Here is a 27,178-nt window from a genome sequence, read left to right on the forward strand (position 1 = left end):
ACCATGCGATAACCACTGCACCACCACTCTACCCACTCTCTTTTAAGTCTTCCTCACTATAATAAATGAATAACCTTATCAAGTTCTTATCTTGATATTGAGGAGTGCTACTAATCAATTCACTTGTATTACATGGACAGTATATCCTGAGCATCAGGAGTAGTAGTCGTACAATTTTGGTTAATTGTTGCGAAATTCTGATAAGGATCTCGGTCTAAAGAAGATGCACTTTGTGGTGGTGTCTTTAACATTAGCAGCATGGGGATGAAGGTCGCCTGGCAAGTGTTGTGATCACCACTTCGTCCGCCGTCTTGGCTGCCACACTTTGCCTTCATCGGCGCTCGCCAACAGCACCTTCCAACATAGAGCCTTGCTGGGATAAAACGTAGCGCTCGGTTTTTCCGTGAGCAAACACGTCTTCCACCGGTGACCCACGCAACCAGTGGTGGACATTCCCCATTGACATGGCAAGCACCAAGTATGTCCATTGGCCACGCTCGCTGTTTGACGCTACGAGCACAAATGGTGTGAAAAGTTATCGTCCTTAACGTTTACGCGAAATTAGCTATTGTCTGCAGCACTCCTCCTCCTGGTGCAGCTGGGATGTGGATTTTGGTGCTTCACAACTTCACCCCCCCCATCTCCCGCCCCCCCATAGTGCTTACGACTCGTGTCTCTCCCCAGCCCCCCACAACCATCACACTCAATGGTCCCCGACCCCCATCTCACCCCCTACATTGTCCCAGCGTCTCTGGAGACGCCTCCACTCTGTTTTGTGTGTGTGTGTGGTTTTTTTTTCCCCGCACGACATGGTGGAGATGAGTAATGCTGCTGTTCGGAGAGCAGCTGACGCGCGGGCACTCACGCGCGCACACACGCGTGAAACCCACGGACGCGCACACTCGGCACACATGCGTCTGGTGTAGCGGTTGGCGTGCTGCGCTACGAACCTGTCAACCCGAGTTCGCTTTCTGCTCCCGGCCAATGGTCAACACCAAGTGACCTTTTTCTGCACCGATTTCGAGCTTCCCCTAGGGCAGGGGTCGGCAACCTACGGCTCCGGAGCCGCATGCGGCTCTTTACGGACTGCTTCTTGACGATATGTACGTATGTACAGTATGTACTCAGATGCATTGCGGCTCTTGAAATACTGAATTTTGTACCGAATTGGAAAGAAATGGCTCTTCTTGTTATTTTGGTTGCCGACCCCTGCCCTAGGCCAACTCGGCCTTAAATTAGTGCGAGGTGTAAATATTGCCATTGGGAAGACAAAGGCGGCCAGGCGTGCTGCCAGCCTTTATTGGTGCTCGCTAATAGCACTTCAGCAGTCTGTTAATGTCTGTCTGGGGGAACTTTGTCTTTTCATGTATGGACCAGAACATGTGCACATCTATGCATGCATGTACATATATATTCGCACAACGGATGTATGGTCATGTATGCAACGATTATACATATACGGACAGGCATGTGTGTATGCAGCCGTGCTTGATTTGTATCCAGGTACACGCACACGTGTGTTAAAGGACACACGTGTACGTGTGCGGTGACTTGAATACATGCACACAAGAACCATGCATTCATGTTATGCGAACAGAGATATACACGTGTCCATATTCCCACTTGTACACACACACGTTGACTAGGGTGCATTTCTATTAACACACGGTTAACACTGCTATGTGTACACACCGCACCAGGTTCTCATTTGAGGCTGAGTCGACTTAGGGGGAGCCCAGGACCAGTTCACATCATCGTCACTGGTGTTGACCGTGAGCAGAAATTGAACCCCGGCCGCCGGGTTTGGAGTGCAGCGTGCTAACCGCTGAACTACCGCTCCCCACCTTTTGCCATGAGCACACGCGCTCCAATTGTGTGGGCATACACAAATGCCACTAGTCCTTTACCCAGAAAAATCTCACTGAATCTCTTAGCTCCTCTCAGCACAGTCCTGCATGGAAATAATAAAGAAATGTCATATGATCCTGTGTTAGTGTGAAAAGTGTACTTTAATTCCATGATAAACAAATCTCATTCGACGTATGTATCTATGTTTTTACGAATATAGACGCCCATCTCGATCGTGCCAGCAAGAAAGCCACGCTATTAATTATTGAGACCACGCGATGGCAGGGGCAGCTGCCTGCCCGCCACCGCCTCTAACGCTGCCGCCGCCACCTCCACGCTCTGACGCCGTTCAGCCGGGCTGCGGGGCTTGTGCGCTCGCTCGCACGCTCGCTCGCTCGTACACGCTCGCTCGCTCGCACGCTTGCTCGCTCGTACACGCTCGCGCACATACGCTTCCCCTTGGGAATGGCAGACGCACGCCCACCATTTTGTATTTTCCGCACCGCACGGAGCCATTTTGTGACAGGTGCTCTCTCTCCCTGCATGTGTGTCGGGCCTGCTTGCTTTTTTTTCTTTCCAGGATTACGCATGCATTATTCATGTGTCCGCATCCCGCGTGGGTATTGTGCGTGTGGTGGCATAGTAGTTAATGCTGACACTGCGCCGCGCATCTGCTGATACGGGGGTGCGGTCAGCGAGCGTGTCAGACGTTGGCAGCACGTGGCTTCTGAACTTGTCGCTTGTCCCCTCGCTCGTTATGCAGCCCCGGTGCCTTCAATGAGTACCTGGTGCAGTGTCAGTATTACCATTTGGTGTAAATAACAACCACGATCGTTGGGTCGCAGCTCGGACGAACGGTGATGAGACGCTCATCTCCGTTGGAGATGTTGAGTCAGTGGTGGAAATTCCACGGTTCCAGGGGCAGTAGCCGATTTCTCCAAGATAGGAGGACCAACCACTTTTGACCTCCGAGAAAGTGGTGCTCTTTTTATTTTGTTATTAACGCGGAAGGGATGATGGGCTGAAACTTTCCAATTTTTGTGGGTCATGTTCTTACCGCAGCATCACTTAGCCGTTAGTCGATGAGCAGTAATGCAATACAACCGTAATTACTTAAAAATAATGTTCTTGATGGTCAGTTGTGGTGGTGGTGATGATGATGAAATTGATGTTCTAAAATGTACATTTGGCCGAGCTGAATTTTATTGATCGTGATCCAGAGATCGTCACAGCTGGTGCAGTTAATACCCCAACACCATACCATGGCTTCCTTCTGCTACATCTTGCACAGTTGATTCCTAGCCTCCAGGTTCTGCCCTTGTGCTCGCAAAGCCGCGAGCCGAACTCAATTCTTCTTTAAAACTTGGTGAAGGAATAAAAAAATGCATTTGCTTCCATAGCAGCCACTGGCCTTTTGGTCCATGCTGTAGATCGTCCAGCCGGTGCATTTGTGAATTCAAATCCATGTACCCTGAAGCCACCATTACGAAAGTGACCGCACACTTGCAGGAGCTCATTATTGCAGCAGGGAAAAGGGTGCCAAAAAACAACAGATGCATGCTACGGTGATAACTCAGATGCTGTAGCAAGCAGAGAGCCAGAAATAAGCTTTTTAGTGTTTGCGTGTGTGTAGGTTTTGGGCAGAGGTTACATTGTGGGTAGTAAGGCCAACATTACGCCAGCAAACCTCCGCCGGGATGCAGCGACAGCAAACCAATTGGACAAAATCTGAGGCAGTGGACATTTACCATTACCAAAGAGACCTGCTTAACCCTCCACGAACTCGTTTGAAATCCCGGAAACCAATCCGGGTATCGTGCGAGACAATTGGATGTAGCGGGGTCAATTGAAGACCGCTGGCGAACATTTGTGGAGTTCTGTGAACATTACAAATAAAAGCCACTATTGCTATGCACGGCGTTGATCTGCCAAAGGAACTACGGTGCTCCATCAACCGTTTCAGAACAGCGACAGTTCGCTGCGCACACCTCCTCCACAAGTGGAGAATTAAAGACAACCCACAGTGTGACTGCGGCCACCCGAACCAGACAATGGACCATATTGCGAACAACTGCATCCTACGCCCGCTGTCCGGCGGACTGAGCAGTATTAGTCGCGCTACTCCTGAAGCTATCGCATGGCTTACAGACTTCAACTTGGACGTGTGATTTGCACAGAACCCGGCGACCCGAGTTGGATTCACGCTCGCCGGTCAATATCGGTGACGAATATCTGAACCGGTCGTGGGGCCCTCCCCTAAGTTGGCCTGGCCTTAAATGAGTACCTGGTGTAATGTGTAAACAACACCATTAGGGAGGCAAGGGTGGCGGAGCGTGGTGCTGACCACCCACCCCCCCATGAGCCTTACCAGCCTTCATTGGTGCTCAGTAACAGCACTTGCCCCAACAGTTTGTTAATTGCTCTACGGGGTCTTTGTCTTTGTAGGTTGAGTAGTGGTGGAGTAAATATTGCACTTTGAGTCCACCACCATGGCTAACATTGGTGACGAGTGATATCTGCATGGTTTCTGGGCCTCTCTTAGGTCAGCGCAGCCTTAAATGAGTGTATATAGCACTGCTGGGGGGAGAAAGGTGGCTGCATTGGTTGTGATGACCTATTGGTATTGATGTCCTTTGTATCCCACGATCTCTATTATACATGCATGTTCTTACATAGGCTTTGTGTCTGTGTGTGTGTGCGTGCACATTCTTCTATGTATTCCCAGCTGCGGACAGGGCACGGGAAGAACTACGGATAGCAGAGAAGTCACTCCGAGAAGTGGAAGACGACATCAGGTGAGCGAGAGCGGGGAGAGCAGCAGCAGCACACTGTTTGTCATTCTACTCATTCTGCTCATCCTACTCTTGCGCGTGGTGACGGCAGTGGCAATGTGATCAGGGGCTCGATGCCAATGTCGAGGTCTGCTGCTGGCCACGATGAGAGTGCTTCATGAGACAGAGAGAGAGAGAGTGTTGGTGTAGTTCTGCTGTTTCTCCTCCGTTGAAAGAGCGCAGACTACCGTGGGTTTCCATGGTGTGGGTTGCATGGCCACACAGTCGCACTCCTGTGGCTTGTGTCTTTAATTGTCCGTTGACAAAGGAGATATGCTCGGCAGATTGCTGCTGGTCTGACGCGGTTGATGGTGACAAACCAGTGTCTTCGAGGAGGAGGAGAAATGCCAAAGCCAGGAGGTGCGATGATGTTTGGGTCTCGTCCGAGGTGTTTATTTAATCTGGACGTTCCTCGTTGTTGCACTGTCTAATTCCTTGATGCCAGCAATGTGTCAATAGGAAGGGCCTAATTGAGTCAACACTCCCTTGAGGAGGGTCCTACACTGAGATGTTTAGCCAGCACTGTCGATGAATGTTTGGCTTGTGGGCTGACGCCAGAGTGCCCGGAGAAAACCCACACATGCGAGGAGGCATCACTCGGCACCGAGATCCCCCTCCTGGCCTTCTCATAGCTCCACGCCTGTGTTCCTCTATTTAGAGAGAAGATGTTAATTCCCTCGCCTGACACTTGCATATTTGGAGTTTGCTTGTGTCTCTGTCTCCCCGTGGTCTCGTGGAGTTATCTCTGGGTCCTCCGGGTTTTCCCTCCACATTTAGAAACGTGCTTTTTACAATATTTGGTTGCTATAAATTTCCACGTGATGAGCCACTTCGTTGAGCTGTCATTTGTGGCCAGGTCGCTTCTGCAAAAGAGCTACGTAGCTCAGTGGGCCTTACGTAAAAAAATTAAAAAAAGTTTTTTTTGTTTACTTGTCTCTCAGGGTAATTCCATGCCCTGGTGGTCACCGATGCAAAAACGAACTCATGCTGAACCCGGTTTGGCTTTCCGAGATCCGATGAGTTTGAATCCCTTTTAGGATCATGTGGCCCACGGCCTTGTCAGGGTACAAAACGCAGTATTGTCAAAGCGACCTCCCAGAACTCCCGTGTGTCGGCATTTGTGTTTGCGTCTCAGAACCTTGCAGTAAAAATGTCACACGCATGTGTGCACACGTGTATATTGATTCCGGGGGGGGAAACAGGATTGGAGTGTCCCAAAACACCGGGGGTGTCAGTGGAGGGTAGAGGTCACAAAGGTACAATCGCTGCGACTCTCCAGGGAGTGTCCTCTGCGTGCGTGCGTGCTCTCATTTGTGGAGTGGTTGCGTAGTGGTTAGGCCAATGTGTAATGAACCCGGCAAACCTTAGTTCAATTCCTGGCCACGGCCAACATTAGTAGAGATCATCTGAGTTGGCGCCAGGCCTCCCCTAGGTTGGCTTGTCCTTAAATGAGTACCTGGTGCGTTGTGTAAACACGGGCACTGCGGCAGCCTTAATTGGTGCTCACGCCACTTGTCCCAGCAGTCAAGGGGGATCGTTTTTCTTTGTGTGCGTTTGTGGCTGGATTTGCCTGCGAGTGTCGGTGCGGCGTTTGCCGCGCGGTGCAACAGTCCCGGCCATCTTGGGTTCGATTCCCAGCCATGCGCCACATTATTGACACGTGGTGTCTGAACTTGCCCTCCTCGGTCTCGCCTATGTTGACTCGGCCGCAACTGGTACGGTGTGTACATATTGTCACTAGGAAGACAAAGGTGGCCAGGGCGTGGGGCTATCCACACCGCCTCTTCACGGGCAGTGCTGACCTTGGAAGGTGCTCGCTAACAGCACTGCCTCTATGGTCTGCAAGCCAGCATTTGGGATGTCTTTGTGTGAATAATTGGGGATTGCTTTTATGAGTTCACCAATTGTGGAGGCATTTGCATTGACCTTTCGGGCACATTACTCCAATTTATGGGCAAGTGTGCACCGTTCAACCAACATATTAGCCGTTTCATTGCCGACAATTTCAATTCCTAACACTCGGTACCGTGACCCAGGGTATTTGACCCTCTGCTTCGGTGAACTCGGACAAAAAGGGTTACCTGGTATGCTACGTGAACCTCGGCACTGGTGAGACAGGCAGGTGGCCGTGAGTGTTGCCGTCCACCGCCGTCCTGTCGTATGCCACGGCAGCCCTCATTATTTCACTCTTCCTCATCGTCATCATCAGCCATCATTTATCCACTTCTGGATTTAAGGCATTCGCATGCCTTTGCCGTCTCTCAAGATCCTGTGTTTAGAATCCATCTCACTCCTGCACGTCAGCTGATCGCATCGCTCCATCTCCGCGACGGTCGTGGTCTCAGGCGCGTTCTCTCGTTTGGCTGCCGTTCCATCACCATTCCCTTCTGCCGGTGTCCAGCACAAGCCCACTTGCTTTCCTCAACTCGCAATCGGATGTTTCTGATCCATGTGTTCCTCTTTCCTCTCTAACAGTGAAACACAAAGCTTTGCATCAGGCCCATGTTCCTCTGCTCACTGTGCAGACACTTGTTACATTTTCTTTGTCAGTGTTCATAGCTCTGATCTATGAGTCATATTTGTTAATCTGCATTGATTTCTTCTGCAGGAAGATTGGTCTGCTGCTACTTCATAATTTTCATCTCCATTAAGCTTTCGGTATTCCGTCGGTAGACATTTTCTGCTCTGCTTTTCAGTTGTGTCCTCCAACAAATTTGATTTTGCTCGGCAAACCTGTTGTGCATGTCCTTAAGAGTTTCTCAATTCGAATAAAAAGGGGGCACGCAATCTGACACAGTAATGTTAACAGCACCCACCCAAAACATGAATATAAAACGCAACGTCTTTATCGAATACACCCCATCGCTCCTGAACGCCACACGGCAGCCACACCCCCCACCAGCACTCCGCTGACACCACGGAGCGTGTTCGGCATTGTCCGGGCGATTTCCCTCCCCCGGTGGTAAGTCCGCGTTCGTCCCGTCCACTTGTAGCAGCGGCAGCAGCTGCAGCCACATCAGCCGGGAGTGAGACGAACGTCTGCCCCTGAATGGCGCAGGGTTTCCATGCGATTGCCATGTTGCCCGTGCCTTCTGGATGCCCCAGCAGTGGTTCCCATGTGGCAGTGCGTCAAAGTTGAGGTGTTGCTGTCGGAGCTGGCATGCCCGGTGGGCGGGCGGATGGGCGGGCGGGCAGGCAGATGATAGGGGAATGCTCGCCGGCCAATGTGCCGCTGTGAAATGGAAAAATAAACAAAAGATGAGCAAAAACACCGAGAATCCTTGTTGGTTTGAACATTTAGATTGTGCCACGTGTAGGGGCCGTGTTATCTGATTTGCATATTTAATCTGGCTGAAGGCCCGGGAATGTGTCTGCGTGAGTTTTCTTTGGACAAATGCACTCAAGTCGAAGTGTGCCTCTGCTCGAGTGAATATGTGGGTTGAGCTCATCCTCGTTTCGCAGCCTTTAGCCAGCAGTGGAAATCCCACATTCCAGTGGTGGCAATGGCCATCCTCCTCAAACGATGGGCCCTGTTCACTTCTCAGAGACTGAAAGGGCTCAGTCAATCCCCAAACAAAGTTTGAACTTGAAACCTATGGTTTGTGAAGTTGAATACTGTTGACTGGAGCACCGCCTGGCTGGATTTGGTCAAGTGAGTGGCGCAAAAGGGAATAAAGTGGGACAGAGAGTAGCGAGAAGATGTGCAGTGGCCGCCTGAGGTTCAGGAGTCGGTCGTGACTTGCAGCATGTGATGCCAGCGCTGTGGCTATACCACCCGGACTTGCCTTGTACGGGCTTAAATTCTGGTTGGAAATCAACTCAGCCCATCATTCTGCTGGGTGGTCCCATCGAAGCTAATAGCGGTGGTCCTATCGAAAGAATAGGCCCTCCCCTCGTGGATGTTGAATTGTCACTATTCTTAACTCAAAGTCACGCACTGAGATGGCCTGTTGGGCTGAAAATATAAAATGAGTTGGGGTGGAGCGGCGTTGTAATGGTGAGCGCACGGCAAAATTAACCCGGACTACCTGAGTTTGATTCCCGGCTTACGGACAACGTGATGACTGAACCAGACATGGGCGCTCACTTCATCAACGTGCACTGGCCGGCGTGGTAAAGTATGGTCAGAACTAATCTTCATGACCGACTCGATGTGGGGGCGGAAGGGGTTAGTTAGAGCAGGGGTCCCCAACCCCCGGGCCGCGGACCGGTACCGGTCCATGGCCTGTTAGGAACCGGGCCGCACAGCAGCAGGAGGTGAGAGTGGTGAGTCCGCGCGTGGCCCGCCCCCATTGTTTTATTATTGACCACTTCCATCTGCGCCTCTTTCCCGCACTGCGCACTCGTCTCAGTCACAGTGTTGGTAAGCCCGCAAGCTGCTAACTCCTAGTAGCCACAATGAGTACAAAACAAACGTCGCTGGAGAGCTTCTTTGAAAAGGGGGAAAGACCCAATGATGACCCCCCCCCACCCCCGGTCTGTGAAAAAATTGTCTTCCACGAAACCGGTCCCTGTGGCCTTACTCCAGCAGGAGATTGTCCATTGGGCTGTACATAAAACAGAATTACTCTTTTGGTCTGTTATGTATGTTGAATGTCTTTCGCACCGTACGTAGCCCATCGTGCTGCTCGGAGGTGTGTGGGACACGTTCCCGTGTTGTTATGTGTGGGGCTTCGACACTTCGACCCGTGGCCTGATGCGTGTTGCTGCCCGTCGCTTTGCAGGAGCTTGGAGAAGGAACTGGGTTTGGACCTCGGGCCGAATGGCGAGTTTGCGTACATGTACGGCAAGTGCTTCGACATGACCACCACCGAGTGAGTATAGTCGCCCTTCGCCGCGCCTTCTCGCACCGTTGCTTGCCAGCATCGTTCCACGACACTGAACATCGTAACCGCAGTCTTCCTCCTCTCGTCTTGGATGATGGTCAGCCGGAACAGTCCGGAGACGCTGTTGCGGGAATGATATTTAGGCATGCCGCATCCTGACGGTCACCGCATCGCGCGCTTTCAGATACGCTTCTGCGGCCGTCTGGAACGCTCTTCCTTCCGATATTATGAAGCCACTGGAGCTAAGCATTTTTTTAAATCTAAAGTTAAAACTCATTTATCTCGAACTGCTTTTTGTGTTTAGTTTGTTGTCCTTCCCCCTCACCTCCGATTCGCACGGTTGGTTACGTACAGTACAAAAGAAGTTCAGCATACACACATCCGTCTCACCTTATTTCGTCCTCATTGCATCCAAATGTAACTAATATGTTCTTAGAGTTCTAGGTATTTTGGGTATGGTATTGTACAATTGTTATTTATAGGCATACCTTGTGGTGGTAGTGCCTATGCCAAGCCATCTAGCCGATCGTTGTTCCGGAAGATATCGAGTGAGAAATCAAGTTCTGGTCATAGCAGGCAGTCGATAGTGTGCTACCTGCTATGACATATGGATCAGATGCATGGACATTAACAAAGAAAATGGGAATGCAACAAATACATCTGAAAGGTTCGCATGCTTGGGGAATACTTTTGAGAGACAGAAATGGGAGCGCATGGGATGAGAGACCATGCAGGTTAAAGACATAATTCTACCTGTTAAGTAAAGTAAGTGGGCTTGGGCAGGTTACATCAATTGAAGGGATAATAGCCTATCATCATCATCAATCGTCACGGCGCGCGAACCCCTCTCTGCGTAGCGGTCCCCACGAGACGCTGCGCTCGCCGGCACGCAGAGCGCAGGCCGAGTAGGTGGTGGTGAAGATCGGACTCCATCGTGCGCACGGTGCACGTTGGCTGTTGCCTGGCTCCGGGATCGTCTCCAATCCCGTAGCGAACTGCCCGTCGGTGATCGCGCGCGCAGGGCCCCGGCACGATGTACCGAGGCGCCCGGCCCGGGCATTGTGTCTGAAGTACTGAAGTTTAAACTCAAAGTTAACTATTTGCATTTTAGCAGGTAAGGCCCACTGAGCTATGTAGCTCTTTTTCAAATGCGACCTAGCCACAAATGATAGCTCAACGAAGTGGCTTACGTGGCAATGTATAGCAGCCAAATACTCTAAACGTGTGATGTTGATTCTAAAAGTTGACCACGGGGAGAGAGAGACACGCCAACTCCAAATATACAGGTGTCAGGGTCGGGATTGAACCCACGACCTCCTGTATGTGGGGCGAGGTAGTTCACGTCTCGTGAATTCTTCTGGCTCCGAGCGTGTCAGACATTGATTGGGTACCCTGTGCGATGGCGGTCCTCGGTGTTGTGGTAGCCTCTGGTTAAGAATCCTGATGGAGGGACGACCGTTTGGAGGCAATGTGCCCGAGAGGACGTCGGCTGACTGCACGGAGCGTTTTAAATCGGCTCGTGTCCCAAGTGCGTCGTCGAGATGGCGGCAGCTTGAGGAGCTCTCTTCGTCAGGCAGTGGATGTTGGACAAAGGGATTCGTAGACACGTGATCCTTCACAGACAGTCCATGGCAAATTACATACGAAAAATATTTTTTAAAAATTACTCATGTCGTCCATGGGGACCAGCCTGGGACCGTCAAATTTGGCATGTCTACGATCCCAGTTTAATCACCGTTTAGTGGGGTTGGGGGTGGGGGGCTAACTGATTCTTAGCACGCACGTCTCCCGTCTGAAATACGACCGCGGCTTCGCGTGACGCCAGAGCCGAGTGGTGCTGTCTGCCGAGCAATCGTCGCATCTGCCCAGCCAGCAGGAGGGTGGTGGCTGGGGGGTTGGAGGGGGGGGTGGGGCACGACGGGGGGTGGGCAGGGCGTTGGCATCGCGCTGGGATTTTCCGCGCCTCCTCCCCATGTGCAGCAGGTTTGCTGCAAAGGCCCAAAAACGCCATCGGCCAGCGACAAACCACCAGTAGAGTTGTAGTAGAAAATATATAATGCGTTTCTTCATTTGAGCAAGGTTGTTGGGGCGCCACGGTGGCAAGATGGTTATCTACCTCGCCTCATGCAGGAGGCCATGGGTTCGATCCCGACCCTAACGCCTGCTGTATATTTGGAGTTTGCGTGTCTCTCTCCCCGTGATTGCGTGGATTTTTCTCCGGGTCCTCCGGTTTTTCCCTCCACATTTAGAATCAACATCACGTGTTTAGAGTATTTGGCTGCGATACATTTCCACTTGATAAGCCACTTTTGTTGGGCTATGATTTGTGGCCAGGTCGCTTTAGAAAAAGAGCTACGTAGCTGGTAAAATAAAAAAAATTGTTTGAATTGTTTTAGTTATAAGATCTTGTAAAACGAGACAATGTGGAAGGAATTTTTTTAAGCGGAGCAGTGCAAGGGATGAAGCGGAAAGATAAATGTTGTGACCTGCAAAGGCGGTTGTCGTTGAACACAGAATGGAGAGAGAAAAAAATGGGTACATTTAACAAATGTGCTTGGCGCACACTGTGCTGTGAATCCGGCGGAATCAACGAGTGCGACGTTCAGCACGGTGTGTGGAGCCCTCGACGAGCAATCACAACGACACGAGTCTGAAATGTGGCTGACGAGTCAAACTCAGGTCCCTCATCCCCCCTCCCTCCCCATGCGCTTGGTAAAAGTGGCGGTTTGTGACAAGTTCCCAGTGGCCCTTTAACGGATGTGCTTTTGTCCCGAGCGTAGAAATGTGGAGCGTCCGCCGGGCCGGGCCGGGCCGGTCTGCACTTGAGCTGGAAAACACTTTCTATGTTGAAATTCCCCCTTTGGCTTCCCTTGTTGAGTATTCGACACACGCGGCAAACACGGTCGACGCATGAGCAGTTTTCCTTTCACAGGTTTTTGGGGGTTACAAACTGGCCATGACAAAAAAATGCGGACGTAGATTTCATCAATTTTTTTTGTTTACGTAATATTTTCCACATTGTGCTTTGGGTGTCATGTCGATCGCAGAGCAGTGTGTAACCCTTCTTCCCCTGACGTGAGAGAACGAGCCACAGAGAGTCATGTTCCTCACGCGACAAATCAACCCGCGCTCTGGCCGAGGGCTTAACTCGCTTACGAATTGACGACGGGAATAGTTTTGGCGATCACAAAAAAGGGCCGACCGATTTGTATTGTGCCAAAAAACCTCCCTCGCCAAAGCAGTGCGTCTCTCTATCCTCCTGAGCACATGCACATCACTAACCAAACACGCAATGTCCTCCACCCACCTTCACATTGTCACCGGCTACCCTCGTCGGGGCTAATTTCATGGTGGACACGGCGAGCGAGCGCTAATTTGTGCCGGCGCAGCACTGTCAGCCACTCTCGCTCGTTTCCAGGGGTGGTGGGGGTGGGGTGGAAATCCTGCCGCCCCCCTGCTGCCCCCCCTGCCGCCCCCCTGCCGTGCCCCCACCCCCTTGTTTCCCCCCCCCCTTGTACCGGAATGGAACGACTGGACGACTCGAAACAGTTTAATCGGCGGCACTCGCGGGAGACGGATCGGCGCGCGGCCGGCGAGACGAGCGCCGCGCTTGCTGACTAATGGGGGCGACAGAGCGATGCCTGCGTAATATCCATCATGTCAGAGCGTCTCCTCCCCATTTCTCACGCTCCCGCCGTGCACCCCACCCACTCACCCACCCACCATCTTCCCCCCTCCATCCCATCCCCACCATACCATTCATCCCCTGCTAAATGTTTAATTCTTATTTGCCCTTGGCGAAGGAGAGACCGGGAGGAGGAGCCCCACGATAAGAGGCCACTTTGCAGCGACAAGCGGCCGGGGCCTGTGCTAATAATGCGCTTAACGAATTGCAGCCAGTGGCGGAATTGAACGCCGCGCACTCCGAATAAGTGAGATGTGAGCAGACGTCAGGGCCGTAATCGGTACCTGCAGCTGTGAATATTATTGTATCTATTGTCGAGGATGCGAGGACTGTTGACTTGTGGCGGGCCTCTTTGCGTATGGCTGGATGAATTGGCGACCAGTAAGTGAATGCCAATATTTATTTATTTTTGTAGCCAGGAAACGGCGCCGTTTTTTTTTTCCTACGTGCGATGGATTGCTTCGACTTGGTTGCGCGGTCGATGGCCCGGCGGGCCCCGCTGTTGCACGTCGGGGAATTTTTCCGTGAATTTGCGCTTTCTGCGAGGGCGGTGGGCGGATCCGCTCGCGAGACGTACGGATTCCATTGAACATCGTCCACGGAGCATGAACGGGGGTGGCGTTGGTGCTTTTTTCTGTTTGATACGCGCGGCTTGGCTCCTGCCGTGAGAATGTGGAATTTCCAGCACCGGCTCGGGACTTGCCCGCCGCCGCTTGTTTTGTGCACGGACACGTTTCGACTTGACCTTGGAATCTGAATTTGCAGTCGCAATAAGTGCTGTTATTGTTAAAAGAAGTCAATCTCGACCCATCCAATATAATAATAAAAATAATTTCATTTATTCGACCATGAAATCCTCACAGAGTGTCAAGACTCATTCTTAGCAGGGTCATGCATTAGGAGCCTATGATCATATCACCCGAAATGAACCCGATTTCATCGGATCTCATAAGCAGAGTGGGGTTGAGCCTGTGTGGTGCTTGTGTGGGTGGCAATCTGCATCGCATGTGTTATAGGCAATGTAGCTGTTGTGGGCAGTGCAGCACATGATATCGTTGTACTCTACTTTTCCTCCACTTGCATCCTCCCATCACCTTCATCGGCCTGCGCTGACCAACGTGCTGCAGTCTGGTCAAATGGGTAGCAACAACCCACCACGGTATGGGGAGGCACTCATCTAGCAGTGGATATGAACATAATTTGTCTGTACGTTTATATTCGTATTAGAATACTCAACCAGTTCTCTAACAAGTGTTTGGCATGTGGAAGTAAACTGGAGTGCCTGGGGAAATTCACACATAGGAGGGAGGATAGGGGCTAGACATCTGTGTGGTCAATTAAGCAACCCACTTGTTGTACTGCCTTCCCAGTTTAGAATCCCACATGCATTCAGCTATCTCTGTACGTGATCCACAGAGCCATCCTCCCAAGCACGGGATGACAGCAGCGCAACGTCGATACAAATATCAGGTCTCTCTTGCGAAGGAGATGTTCATCTTAATGGGCTCTTGCCTGGTTAAATAAAGATCTGTATCTGTGCGTTAGTATTGGCTGCCGATTCGTGGGCCGTGATGTGTTGAAATTGGCTGTATCACACTCTGTTGGTGAATATCTTGGCCGAAGGCTGCAAGGCCATTTGTTGTCCCACTTTAATGAATAGCGATACCGATCCAACGGTTGCGTGATGGCTATTCATTTCAATATCCGGCCTCGGAAATCTGCTTCGAGCGCTTGACCTCCCGCGGGTCCAAAGGTCGCGAGTTCGAGTTGAAGTCGGGACGGCGACAGCGGCGGCATCGGCAGCTGGGGGGGGGGGGTCGGGGGTTGGAGTCGATTCTCACTCGGCCCATCGTCATCCCTCTGGACGCGGTGCTCGTCAATGCCTACGCGTACCGCACCGTGGGGGAAGTCGACCGTTGCCGTCGTCCTTGGGAGCAGCTGTCTCCATCCACCGTTCATTGCCACGCGTGGATGGCTGAGCAATGGCCATAATCTATCCACCGCTAGTTGTGAAGGGCCCCTCCCTGTGCCATCGTCATCCATCCCATCGTGGTCCTGCGATGCTGCGCTCCATCTCACTGCCGCACTCGAGTCGATCCCATCGCTCCGTCTCCCTTGTTGTCGTCCCGCCGGGCACGCTCTTCATTTTAGCTGTCGTCACGTCCCCGTACGTGACGCTGTGTCCTACCGAAGACCATTTATATTTTTAACAATACATTATTTGATTTTGTTCCCCGGTTCGTACGTTCCTCTTGTTCCCCCGTATATCATTGGTTTTGTTGACTGTGCGAAAAGCTTTGGCATTACCACAAAAAAATGCAGCGCTATATATGTGTATATTTTACGCTGTTTGTTTTTAAACATTTTTCAGTTTAACAGCCCGCATAGAGCAAGGCTTAGGGGTGTTAATCCCAAAACAGCTGCATGTGCAAAGTGCTCTATGCAGGATTTTTCATACATAACAAGATTTTTTTAATATATATATTTGTGCACGCGGGGAAAGTGCCCTCTGCGTGTTTTTTGTGTGCTGCAATTCCTCCTTGTGTTTGCAGGTATGTCTACAAGCTGTGCCCGTTTGACAGAGTCACACAGAAGCCCAAGAATGGAGGCAGCGACACCAGCCTTGGGTGAGTGACACTCCCTCCATTAGGCACATCGGAATGTATCTTACAATGGCATTTAAAGATAATGTTGCTCAGAGGATATGGGTCTATGAAGCCCATTAGGGGCTCAGTCTATCACTGCTGCCTAAAGACCCCATCAGACTGGCTTGTGTTTGCATCCTAAAGATCCCATCAGAGGCTGGTCAAGGCAGTCTTTTGCCCAAAGGGTTAAAGAAAGCGCAGTCTTGTCAGTTTATATTCTTAGGTTTTTTTCGGTAAAGTCACGTAGGTAAAAACATTAAAAAGTAAAATAAAATAAAAAATAAAAATCACGACGTTTCGGAGGCAACACAAGCTTCCGTCTTCAGGTGGTACCGTCACAGCCACGACAGCTGTATCAAGTAAATGAGAGATTGCAGGAGTTACCACTGCGTTTATATAATGGTTGGAGAAGGTGGTGGGGCAAGGGCCGCATACTTATTATTAATATGGTAAGGTGAGGCTTGAGACTAAGAATAGACTGCATAACAAAGGCTGAGCCTTTGTTATGGAGAGGTGCGGTTTGTGACTCAACCTGTAACAAGAAGACCACCACTAAACATGGTAAAACAGTAATGGTTGTCTGTCAAATAAGATTGGCAAATAAGTGTAGTTAAATCTTTTTTGCATGGTTAATCACATCTTTCCAATGATTACTCAGTTTGTAACCGTCATCACGGTTGAAATTATGTCTGTGTTTGTATATTTGTATGGCTTCGTGTACAAACCTTTGATGGTAGCCAGGAGGTTTGCAGAGAACCTTGGTCTCGGAAAATACAATTTCATGAGAGCCCACCGAGTTGTAGCAATGATCGGCAACGGCCGAAGAATCAGTTCTGCCGTGTTTCAGATCTGACTTGTGCTCGCGGACACGATCAGAAACATGACGTTTCGTTTCTCCAATGTAGCAATCACCACAAATGCAACTCAATTTGTAGACTCCAGGATACTGTAAGTCAGGAACGACATCCTTCACAGATGGAATCAGATCACGGATTTTATGCACTGTACTGAATCGGACTTGGATCTTATGTTTGTTTAGAATTTTGGAGATCTTTTTGGTCACGCCTGCTATGTATGGCAACGTGATAGTTTTGGTCGGAGTTTCATGTGGTTGTTTCTGTATGGTGGGAGAGACAGCGTGGCGGATAGTGCGGTCAGAGTATCCGTTCATCCTGAGGGCCCGATGTACATGTCTTAATTCACCGGCCAGGTGGTGTTGGTCAGCAATGCCATGGGCTCTGTGGTATAGCATTTTGATGAGAGAATTCTTTTGAAATGGGTGGTGGTGGGAATTCGGTTTCAAGTAGGAATCTGTGTGGGTGGCTAAGAATATGAATCATTGCAGTCACGAAAGCTTCAAATCTAGAATTCTTGTCAGTTTGTTGTTTAAAAGCTAAGTCAGAGACCAGTCTGTCTGAACTTACATTCGAAACTGCTCTGCGCTGATTTTCCGCAAACCCCATCAGAGGATGCTATTTTAATCTTTGTTCTAAAGGCTCTTTTGGAGCCTGGTTTAAGGGTCTTTTATCTAAGACTGTATCAGAGATACCAGTCTGCCATCAGAGGCCAGTAAGTCGGTGTGTTGTGCAAAGCAGCGAAGGCAATCACTCTTGTCAGTTTGTCATCGAAAGTCACCCAGCAATCTCCTTACTGAAGGTAAGCGTACAGATACGAGTACATAGATAGGCCTTTTGTCGTTTGTTTTACTCGGCGAATATAATGGTCTCCTCCTGGTCAATGATGGGCATTAAATAAAACAAGGCAGCTGAGTAGGGCTGCAGAGAACAGTTCTCTTATTTTGGCTTGTCGAATTCTAGGGGGCTGCCGATGAAAACTGGGATTCCTAAGTAATACAAATAAAAAGTGTTACGGCAATATCGTGAATGTACGTAAAACACCGTCAGCGTTCATCCATGGCACACCACCACGGGAAGGATGCGATGCGTGGAATAAAAGGAACAGACAACAGATGAGAGAAGAGGAAGTATGGGAAGTAAGGAGAAAGGCATGGAAAAGAAATGTGAAAATTGTTCCAAATGTATTATTTGTTTCTTTCGGTTAAGTCACGTCTAAAGATAAAATAATAAATTAAATTAAATAATAGAATACGACGTTTCGATTGCAACACAAGCAATCATCATCAGGTATAATGAAATAGCGACATAAAATCTAACCAGAAAACTATAGACAGACATATCAGCAGACAGATATCACCAAGATACATAGCGAGAGCAACACAGGTAACAGAGAGGGGTGATCGTCTCTGTGGGGTGGCCTTAAATAGACAGAGGGGGGGGGGGGCGGAGGCAGAGAGAGGGAGGAGGGTTAGAGAAAAAAATTAGCATATCAATGAGTGGTCATCAGACGTGGTGCTGCGAATGCGATGGCACGGCAAGCAAGCCTGAAAATCAGGAGAAGGACACACTAAAATTAAATAACCTAGTAAAATATCGAAATGTAATGTAATACAACACAGAGGGTCGGTCAACACACAATTAACGCATAGCCTGGTTGATTACGTATTTCAAAGATTGCTAAGTTAGAATTTAAGTGTGAACAATCTAAAGAGAGGACACAGGCAGAGAAAACAAGTCGCCAGAGAGAGAGAAAAAAGATAAGCTTGAAACTTCCCCGTAGAAGTGGTTCAATCTTAATTTTAGAACTTTCGTGACTGCAGGAATTATTATTTGTTTCTTTCGGTTAAGTCACGTCTAAAGATAAAATAATAAATTAAATTAAATAATAGAATACGACGTTTCGATTGCAACACAAGCAATCATCATCAGGTATAATGAAATAGCGACATAAAATCTAACCAGAAAACTATAGACAGACATATCAGCAGACAGATATCACCAAGATACATAGCGAGAGCAACACAGGTAACATAGAGGGGTGATCGTCTCTGTGGGGTGGTCTTAAATAGACAGAGGGGGGGGGCGGAGGCAGAGAGAGGGAGGAGGGTTAGATAAAAAAAATTAGCATATCAATGAGTGGTCAACAGACGTGGTGCTGCGAATGCGATGGCACGGCAAGCAAGCCTGAAAATCAGGAGAAGGACACACTAAAATTAAATAACCTTGTAAAATATCGAAATGTAATGTAATACAACACAGAGGGTCGGTCAACACGCAATTAACGCATAGCCTGGTTGATTACGTATTTCAAAGATTGCTAAGTTAGAATTTAAGTGTGAACAATCTCTGTGTTGTATTGCATTACATTTCGATATTTTACTAGGTTATTTAATTTTAGTGTGTCCTTCTCCTGATTTTCAGGCTTGCTTGCCGTGCCATAGCATTCGCAGCACCACGTCTGTTGACCACTCATTGATATGCTAATTTTTTCTCTAACCCTCCTCCCTCTCTCTGCCTCCGCCCCCCCTCTGTCTATTTAAGGCCACCCCACAGAGACGATCACCCCTCTCAGTTACCTGTGTTGCTCTCGCTATGTATCTTGGTGATATCTGTCTGCTGATATGTCTGTCTATAGTTTTCTGGTTAGATTTTATGTCGCTATTTCATTATACCTGATGATGATTGGTTGTGTTGCAATCGAAACGTCATATTCTATTATTTAATTTAATTTATTATTTTATCTTTAGACGTGACTTAACCGAAAGAAACAAATAATAATTCCTGCAGTCACGAAAGTTCTAAAATTAAGATTGTTCCAAATGATTAGGAAAGTTGTGGAGACGGAGGAAGCGCTGCTGCTACACGGAGTGGCATCTGTTCGCACAGGGGGCTAAGGGAGGGGAGGGACTCGAGAGTGGGGGTGGCCTCGCAGAAGTCACGTGATTGACGTAATGCTTGAGAGCTGATTCAGAGACGTACATTGTGTCCGTGACGTCGCGTCGTCATTATTGACGCTCGTTCCGCGCGTCACGTCGCTGTGCCACTGTGCCGTTCGGCGAGGCAGGTTGCACGACATTTCGTTATTCTCGCAACTTTGCCTGAGACCCTCGTTTATTGAACCCCTGGGACATGATTGACAATTCATGTTTTTTTCCTTTTCAATACAAAAGTACTAGATTTGTCATTTTAGTAGGTCTCAGAAGATGTGCTTAGGTTTCGCTTGAGATAAAGATCATTCATAGCTGTAAGCCATCTGGAAGCGAAGCCTCGCGATGTACAGATGTACAGATACACGCTATCCAGATATACAAACATAGACACAACTTCAACCGAGAGGATGGTTTCAAATTGAGCAATCATTGGAAAGATGTTATCAACCAAGTCAAATCTTTAGCTGCCTTATAATTGTACAGCCATTCGTATTTCTTCCAGTTTTCTATTCCCAGCTTGATTAGCCCCATTTTTTAACCACGTTAAACCCAAGTTTAACTTTAGCAGCCTTATAGTTTACTGCAGTACACTGCAAGGCAACCCGTTTGTCAGCTTAAATACTGCCTCTTGTTTAGATGTCCCCCCTTTTTTAACCACTTTCCATCGCCTACACACGGCGCCCTCCCATAACCCCCTGCAGCATAACAAAAGGAGGCTTAACTTAACCCTCCTCACGGCCCCTCCTGGCTCCCCCCCCCCTTAACCTGTTTATAGTCTCGTGTCTCTTAGAGTTCTCTCCACTTGATACAGTAATTTTGCTGTGACGGTGCCACCGGAAGACGGAAGCTTGTGTTGCCTCCGAAACGTCGTGATTTAATTTATTTTATTTTCCTACCTACGTGACTTTACCGAAAAAACCAAAGAGTAATACAACTGAACCTCGTGGTACCTGGAGCAGTGGTGCAGCGTGGTCGGCATGGGCTCCGGTGCAAGGAGTGAAATGGGTGGGGGGGGGGGGCCCTCTATCCAAAATCCACACCCTCTTGCGTAGTCCGGCGCTTGGGCTTTTCCAGCCCCGTTAGCACCTGGTGCAGTTGCACTGCTTGCGCGCACTCGCTACTCCATAGCTCCGTGTCTCGGTGTGGGAGAATCTGAAAATTAAATTGGACTCCCCCCTCCCACACCCCCCCATCGGTCAGGAAGAGACTGTTTTGTTTTTCCGTATGCCAGTAAGTTGCATAATGGAATGAATCATGGGCTCTTAATTGCTGGTGAAGTTGCATGGTGTAGCCAACATTTTTATTGTCATCTGAATAATAATGAATATTAAAATTTAAGTACGAATTTTCGTGGAATTTGTGATTTATAATGAAACAGGTTAGCTGCGTTAAATACATTTATTTATTAAATGGCTTGAGGTTGTTTGGTGACTCGAGGATTATTAATGGCTGTGTCAGAGTGCTACATCGGCATAGTTAGAGAAAAGGTTGAAATACTCTTTGGTTTTTTCGGTAAAGTCATGTAGGTATAAAAATAATAGATCACGACGTTTCGATCCCAACCCAAGCAATCATCATCAGGTGGGACAACCACAGCAAGAAAAACTGCTGTGGTTGTCCCACCTGATAACGATGGATTCCTGCAGTCACGAAAGCTTCAAATCAATATTAAAAGGTTGAAACTTGGGTTGCTTGTATCTGTGATCAAACCAGGTGTCATCTCAACCTGGTCACCAACGATTTATATATAGAACCACAGACTCCCCTAGAGACCCAAATACTCCCTTAGACACGCAGAGACTCACATTGAACCACAGATATATGAACCTTATGGCAGGACCCTGGGGTCCCGAATAAATGGAAGTCAAAATAGCAATTTATTTTATTTATTTTGGCGACTCCGTCCCGTCGCGCACATAAACGCCGCGACCCACCTGTCGCGGATGGTTCTGTTGTCGTGTCGTCCAAGCGCAGCGAGGACGAATGCCGTAGTCATAAACAAAACTTTGATGAGCGCATCGTGTAGAGCTCGTCGAGAGGAATCGATTGCCATATCGTTCGCCTTCAACAGACACAAAATGACGTCGCAACGCAGTTTATGCGAGAGCCGGGGGCTTATGGGACCCTGGGGTCCCGCTATAAGGTTCATATGTCGAACCACAAACTCACATAGAGACCCATACACTCACAAAGACAACATAGACACCCACAGACTCCCATAGAGACCCACAGACTCCCATAGAGACCCACAGACTCACATAGAGACCAACAGACTCACATATAGAACCACAGACTCACATTATGATGCATAGTCTCTCATATAGAACCAGATTTACATAGAAACCCACAGACTCGTATATAAGACCACAGACTCGCATAGAGACTCACAGCCTTTCAGACTTGTGTACACTGACTGAATTGTGATTAAAAGGGCTTCTTCAAGTGTGACGAGTTGGTGGTCTCAGCGGGATCACCAATGGTAGCACAAAGAACACGTAATTCTCCTTTTTTGTTTTGCACTTAATTTGGTTCAAGGCCAGAGCTACGATTTAAAAAATACAGGCCCTGTTGCTTAACCAATTAGCGGCGCATGTGCAAATTCTACCCCGTAGACTTTGCATAAAACGATGACTTGAATGATTCTCAGATGAGTTTCTTTGATATTTACTTTCATGGGCCAATCTCCAACATTGGGACATGCACTTCTCACGGTGAGGTTTTCCAACATTGACATATTTTTTTTTATCTCATGGACTGACGGCATAATTGTAAATAAAACCATGGAAGACAACACGAGGAACTCTGACTTGCATGCGTTTCTTGGTCCACGTATTTCCTCTCGCCATCTCTCAATGGAAGTCCAAAATTGCTTCAACTCTGTTGTTTGTTTTCACACTTTTCAGCATTTGTTTAATTTTGTTTTGTCAAGCGTCCATGCTTGCTCATCCATGTATCATAACAGATAATAGGCACTGATTAAAATGCTTTCTTGTTTAGGCACGTGTGTGTGTGTTGCGTGTGTGCGTGTGTCAGGATTGTTGTGGGGCAGAATGCTCGTGCGATTGCGTGACATACCCGCATCGAGGTTTAATTTGCCGCGTTTCGCCGGTGGCCAAGGTCGAATGCTTTTACCTGTGTGTTTGAGAATGCGTGCGTGCTCGTGCGTGTGGGGAGTCGTGGCGCAGTGGTGTTAGCGCTGCGCAACGAATCCGACAGCTGGAGTTCGATTCCCACTTACGGCCAACGCCAGGTGACAGTTATCTTAGCGGGTCATGGGGCTTCCCCAGGTCGACTCGGCCTCAAATGAGTACCTGGTGCCACGTCTAAACATCGCCTCTAGGGGGAGACAAAGGCGGCTGGGCGTGGTGCCGGCCACCCGCTCCCTCGTGCGTCATTCCGGTCTTCATAGGTGCTCGCCAACAGCACTTGCCCCAGAAGTCTGTTGAAAGCGAAACGGGGATCTTTGTTTTCTTGTTTTTTGCGTGTGCACTTACGCTTGTGTGTGCGCACAAAGGTCTCCTAACGAACCCTAGACTGTACCGTACAAGCAAGTGCTGTTTGTGAGCACCTATTAAGGCCAGCACAGCATTTAGCGGGGTAGATGTGACCGGCACCATCCCTGGCCGCCTCTGTCCCTCTGGTGCTGTTTGCACACTGCCCAAGGTCCTCAGTAAGGCTGAGCTCACCTAAAGATGTGCCGAGACAGGTTGGTAATCCACGAGTCGGGAAGCAGTGGTGCGAGCAATGTGTTACAATCCTGATCCATATTTGTTCTAGTTCTGATCAACCGGGTTCAATTTCTGATGGAATGACATCAGTTAGCATTGAATTTATATATCCGAAGCGGTCCCGATCTTCCCGTAAGCTGACCCAGCCTTCGATTAGTGTCCGGCGCGGTGGGTAAGCGTTGGCATTGGGGAGACAAAGGCAGCCAAGAACCGTGGTGCTTGGGTCCTGTCAGCCTTCATAGTTGCTCGCTAACAGCACCGTCTTGTGCGGCTAAACAGGGATCTTTTGTGTTTTTTTCTTTCTTTTGGGATGTCTGCGTGTGCGCACGCACACGATTATGCATTGTTGTTATTTTATCGAGACTGCGCAATCCGCATCGTGCACGACACGAAGGATGCGCCCGGGTCTCTCGCAGAGCCGTGCATCACCCCACGGTCGACGGTGTCAGGGCAGCTTTTGAAATCGGTTAAAGTGCTCTTTTGTCCACGCTAGGGGGCAGCGCATTCCCAACCAGCCCCGCTACGCGAGCACGGTCTTTGCATGGCGGTCAAATTCAGCCAAATAAAATGAAAACGCCAAACCTCATGTGTTGGTCTCTTTGTGCGGTCCCCTGGCGTTCTGGCTTCGCACATCTTAAGAACACGGTTTCATTACAGGTAGCTTCCCGGAATCAAACCTACGTCTCAGACATTTCTGTTGAGCACCTGAGATAATTTCCTTTTCACATGCGGGCAAATGTGCCCGTTTGTTAAGGGGAGTTGGGCAGCAGTGACACCGTGGTTAGCATAACACTGACCAACAGTCCCAACATCCCTTTGTGACATTCCTGGTCATAGTTTTCTTCACCAGTGGCAATTGGCATCAGAGCCTCGCCCGAATGTTCCCTCGATATTGACTCGGCCTGAAATGAACATCCTGGTGTACTGTGGTGTCATCGGCAACAACATTGGGAAGACAAAGGTGGCCGAGCGCGTGTGGGCTCCTCACCCCAAGTAGGTGATCACCATCTTCTTGGTTCTTTCGGTGAAGTCACGTAGAATGGAAATAATACAATAATACAAATAAAACATAATAAAATTATTCTCACGACGGTTCGGCCACAACGCAAGCAGCCGTCCTCAGGTGAAGAACAGGTCTGTCGATAAGAACCAAGAAGATGAATCCCTGCAGTCACGAAAGCTTTAAATCGAGGTGATCACCACTTAATGTAATTTGTCTCTGAAGCTAAAGGGAGATGTGTGTTTTGATTGTCATGTTTGCACTTCGTTTAATGGTTATAATGAGTTTCCCTTTATTCAACAGGGCTAGTGTCTCTTGAGATTCATTGTTTGCAATGGTTCGTTGAGCTTGTGCAACATAATTTCATTTCACGACATATTATATGCACCCCTAACACAGGCACACACGCAAAAAAAAAAATCACAATTGAAAGTAGTGTCTCTCTGTACTATAGCCAATGGAGCAGTACTCTTTTCCATTGGCTACCTACAGCTGCGGTTGAAGTTCCACGGAACGATGGTGGGAGCCGGTCTCTCCGTATAACGGACGTGCAAAATGAAACCGTACCATCTGAAGCATTTTATTATTGTACCGTAGCTCTGAAAACTGATACTTTGAACAACCGATGACGTTTCTGGATTTATTTTTTATGCTACAGTGAGGGTGTAATTTTCAAACATAAAACATATAAATATTTTACCTCCCCAATATTGAATTCCCTAAAAGAGACAGGACCAACCCAAAACGTGTTTATTGCTCAATGTTTATATTGTGTTTAAGTGTCACAATGTGTCTTGTATATTTGCGTGGCTGTACACAAAGTTGTTTACTGGCAGATTTCTTTGGGTTATGTTTTATTTATGCTTTTGAAACATCTTGAAATGCTGTCAGCGGCATTTTCGAGAATTCTTCCTCTAATTTATAAGTTGCTCATGGGTTTGTCCATCCGTCCATGCAATCCGTCTATGTGTTCGGTGAGAGGTCAAAATGAGGTCGGCAGGTGATTGGCTGCTATCACTACATTGTCAATGGCAGTACCCATGCAATGAAAACAATGGAAGTAAGAACTGCGGAAATACTTGGCAGGGATTTTACATCTATATGTATAAATGTGTGACGTGCATCTGTGGAATTTTACATTGCCTGTGGCCAATCCAAGCTAGATAGAGGCATTGAGTAATGTTAATAGTTACGCTAATGGAATAGCGTTGGTGTGGATACGATTCAAACCATGAAATTTGATTTCACTGTTTACATTGTGAGCGAGAGCAGTGGTGCAGTGGTTAGCGCACTTCGCTATGAACCCAGCAACCTGAGTTTCATTTCCGGCCCATGGCTAATAGCAATGTCGAGTGATGTCTGAACCGGTCCTGAACACACCCCCCCCCCTCCACCACCTTCACCAGTGTGGTGAAGTATGGTCAAACAACCACCATGACTGACACAGCATGCGGAAGGCCTTAATTCAGCAGGCGATTATCCAAGAACTGTAGCTTATTATAACTTTTATTGTAATAGTATATCCAGCCTAATACATTTATATGTATTAGGCTGCAGAGTTGACGATCACGAGTTTAAATTCCCATCGTGGCGGATCGACTCAAACCCATCATCCCACCGGACTGGAATGTGGAATTGATGTAGTTCCCTGGCCACTGAACAAAGTTCACAATCTTCCTGGTCTTCGTTGGACCATGGACACATTTTAAGAACTAACCCAGTGACTTGTGCTCTCGGTGGGGTTCAATTCCAGCCGAGTGTGGCTGGATCGGCAGCCCAGAAGTTAATTTCCACAACCGGCATGCCGCATCCAGTAAACCTCTGGCCATTGCTGTGTCTACCAGCAGCGTATGCCTCATCCTAAGTCTACCAGCAAACCAGAAAATATTCATCGATATGCCATGCCTGTAGATTGTACGTCCGCACCTTGCGGCTCTGTTTTGATTAGATTTGTTATTCCTCCTCTTCCCCCATCCCCCTGCCCCCCCCCCACCACCCGCCCCCCTCCCCACTCCTCCTCGCCGTTCGCAGGACGTGGGGCTCGTGGGTGGAGAGCGATGGGAATAAGTACGGCTCCATGAAGTACGAGCACGGCATGTCGTGCTGGCAGGGGCCGAACCGCTCCACCAAGGTTAGTGGCGGAGTGTTCTTGTGCTGCCGCCCCCACCCCTCACTCCCCGCCCTCAATGTAAACTGCTACGAACTTAATCTTTTTTTTTGTTTACCAGGTAAGGCCCACCAAGCTGTTATAGCTCTCAGAAGCGACCTGGCCACAAATGATAATAGCTCAGCGTGTAGTGGCTTATCACGTGGATATTTATAGCAGCCAAATACTCTTGAACGCGTGTTTCTAAATGTGGAGGGAAAAAACCGGAGGACCCGGAGACAAATCCACACGAGCATGGGAAGAAACATGCAAACTCCAAAATACAGGCGTCATGGTCGAGATCGAATCCACGAACTCCTGTATATCAGGCGAAGTAGTTAACATTTCGCCTCGGTGGCGCCATACATTCAATGTATGTATATATGTTGAACGTCTATGCACCGTACGTAGCCAATAATGCTTATCGGAGGTGCGGGGGGAAGGACAACAACACTAAACATGAAAAGCAGTTCTAAAGAAATGAAACTACCTTTGTTAATTGTACAGTATTCCTCGAGGACCCTGTACTCGTACTCTGCAATGTTCTTGTCTTTTGTTCATGTTGTTCCTCTGCTCACGGTACCACGGATCTCCCGTGCACAATCGCCGGGCAACTGGCTAACTGGGATCATCATCCCTGTCTCAAATATAAATACTCAAATGATAGCCAACTGGGAAATTG

At 48.7% G+C, this 27,178-nt stretch overlaps 1 protein-coding gene across 1 annotated transcript in view; it reads left to right on the forward strand.

Moving 5' to 3' along the window:
* Positions 1-27,178, forward strand: part of PRKCSH (PRKCSH beta subunit of glucosidase II) — a 94,528-nt gene that overhangs the window by 55,484 nt on the left and 11,866 nt on the right. The window contains exons 12-15 of the mRNA XM_078867520.1: positions 4,574-4,643; positions 9,404-9,493; positions 15,743-15,817; positions 26,382-26,481. Coding sequence (XP_078723646.1) covers positions 4,574-4,643; positions 9,404-9,493; positions 15,743-15,817; positions 26,382-26,481 — 335 coding nt within the window. The remainder of the gene's footprint in view (positions 1-4,573; positions 4,644-9,403; positions 9,494-15,742; positions 15,818-26,381; positions 26,482-27,178) is intronic.

This window comes from Lampetra fluviatilis, chromosome 24, assembly GCF_964198595.1.
Source record: "Lampetra fluviatilis chromosome 24, kcLamFluv1.1, whole genome shotgun sequence".
Lineage (NCBI taxonomy): Eukaryota > Metazoa > Chordata > Hyperoartia > Petromyzontiformes > Petromyzontidae > Lampetra > Lampetra fluviatilis.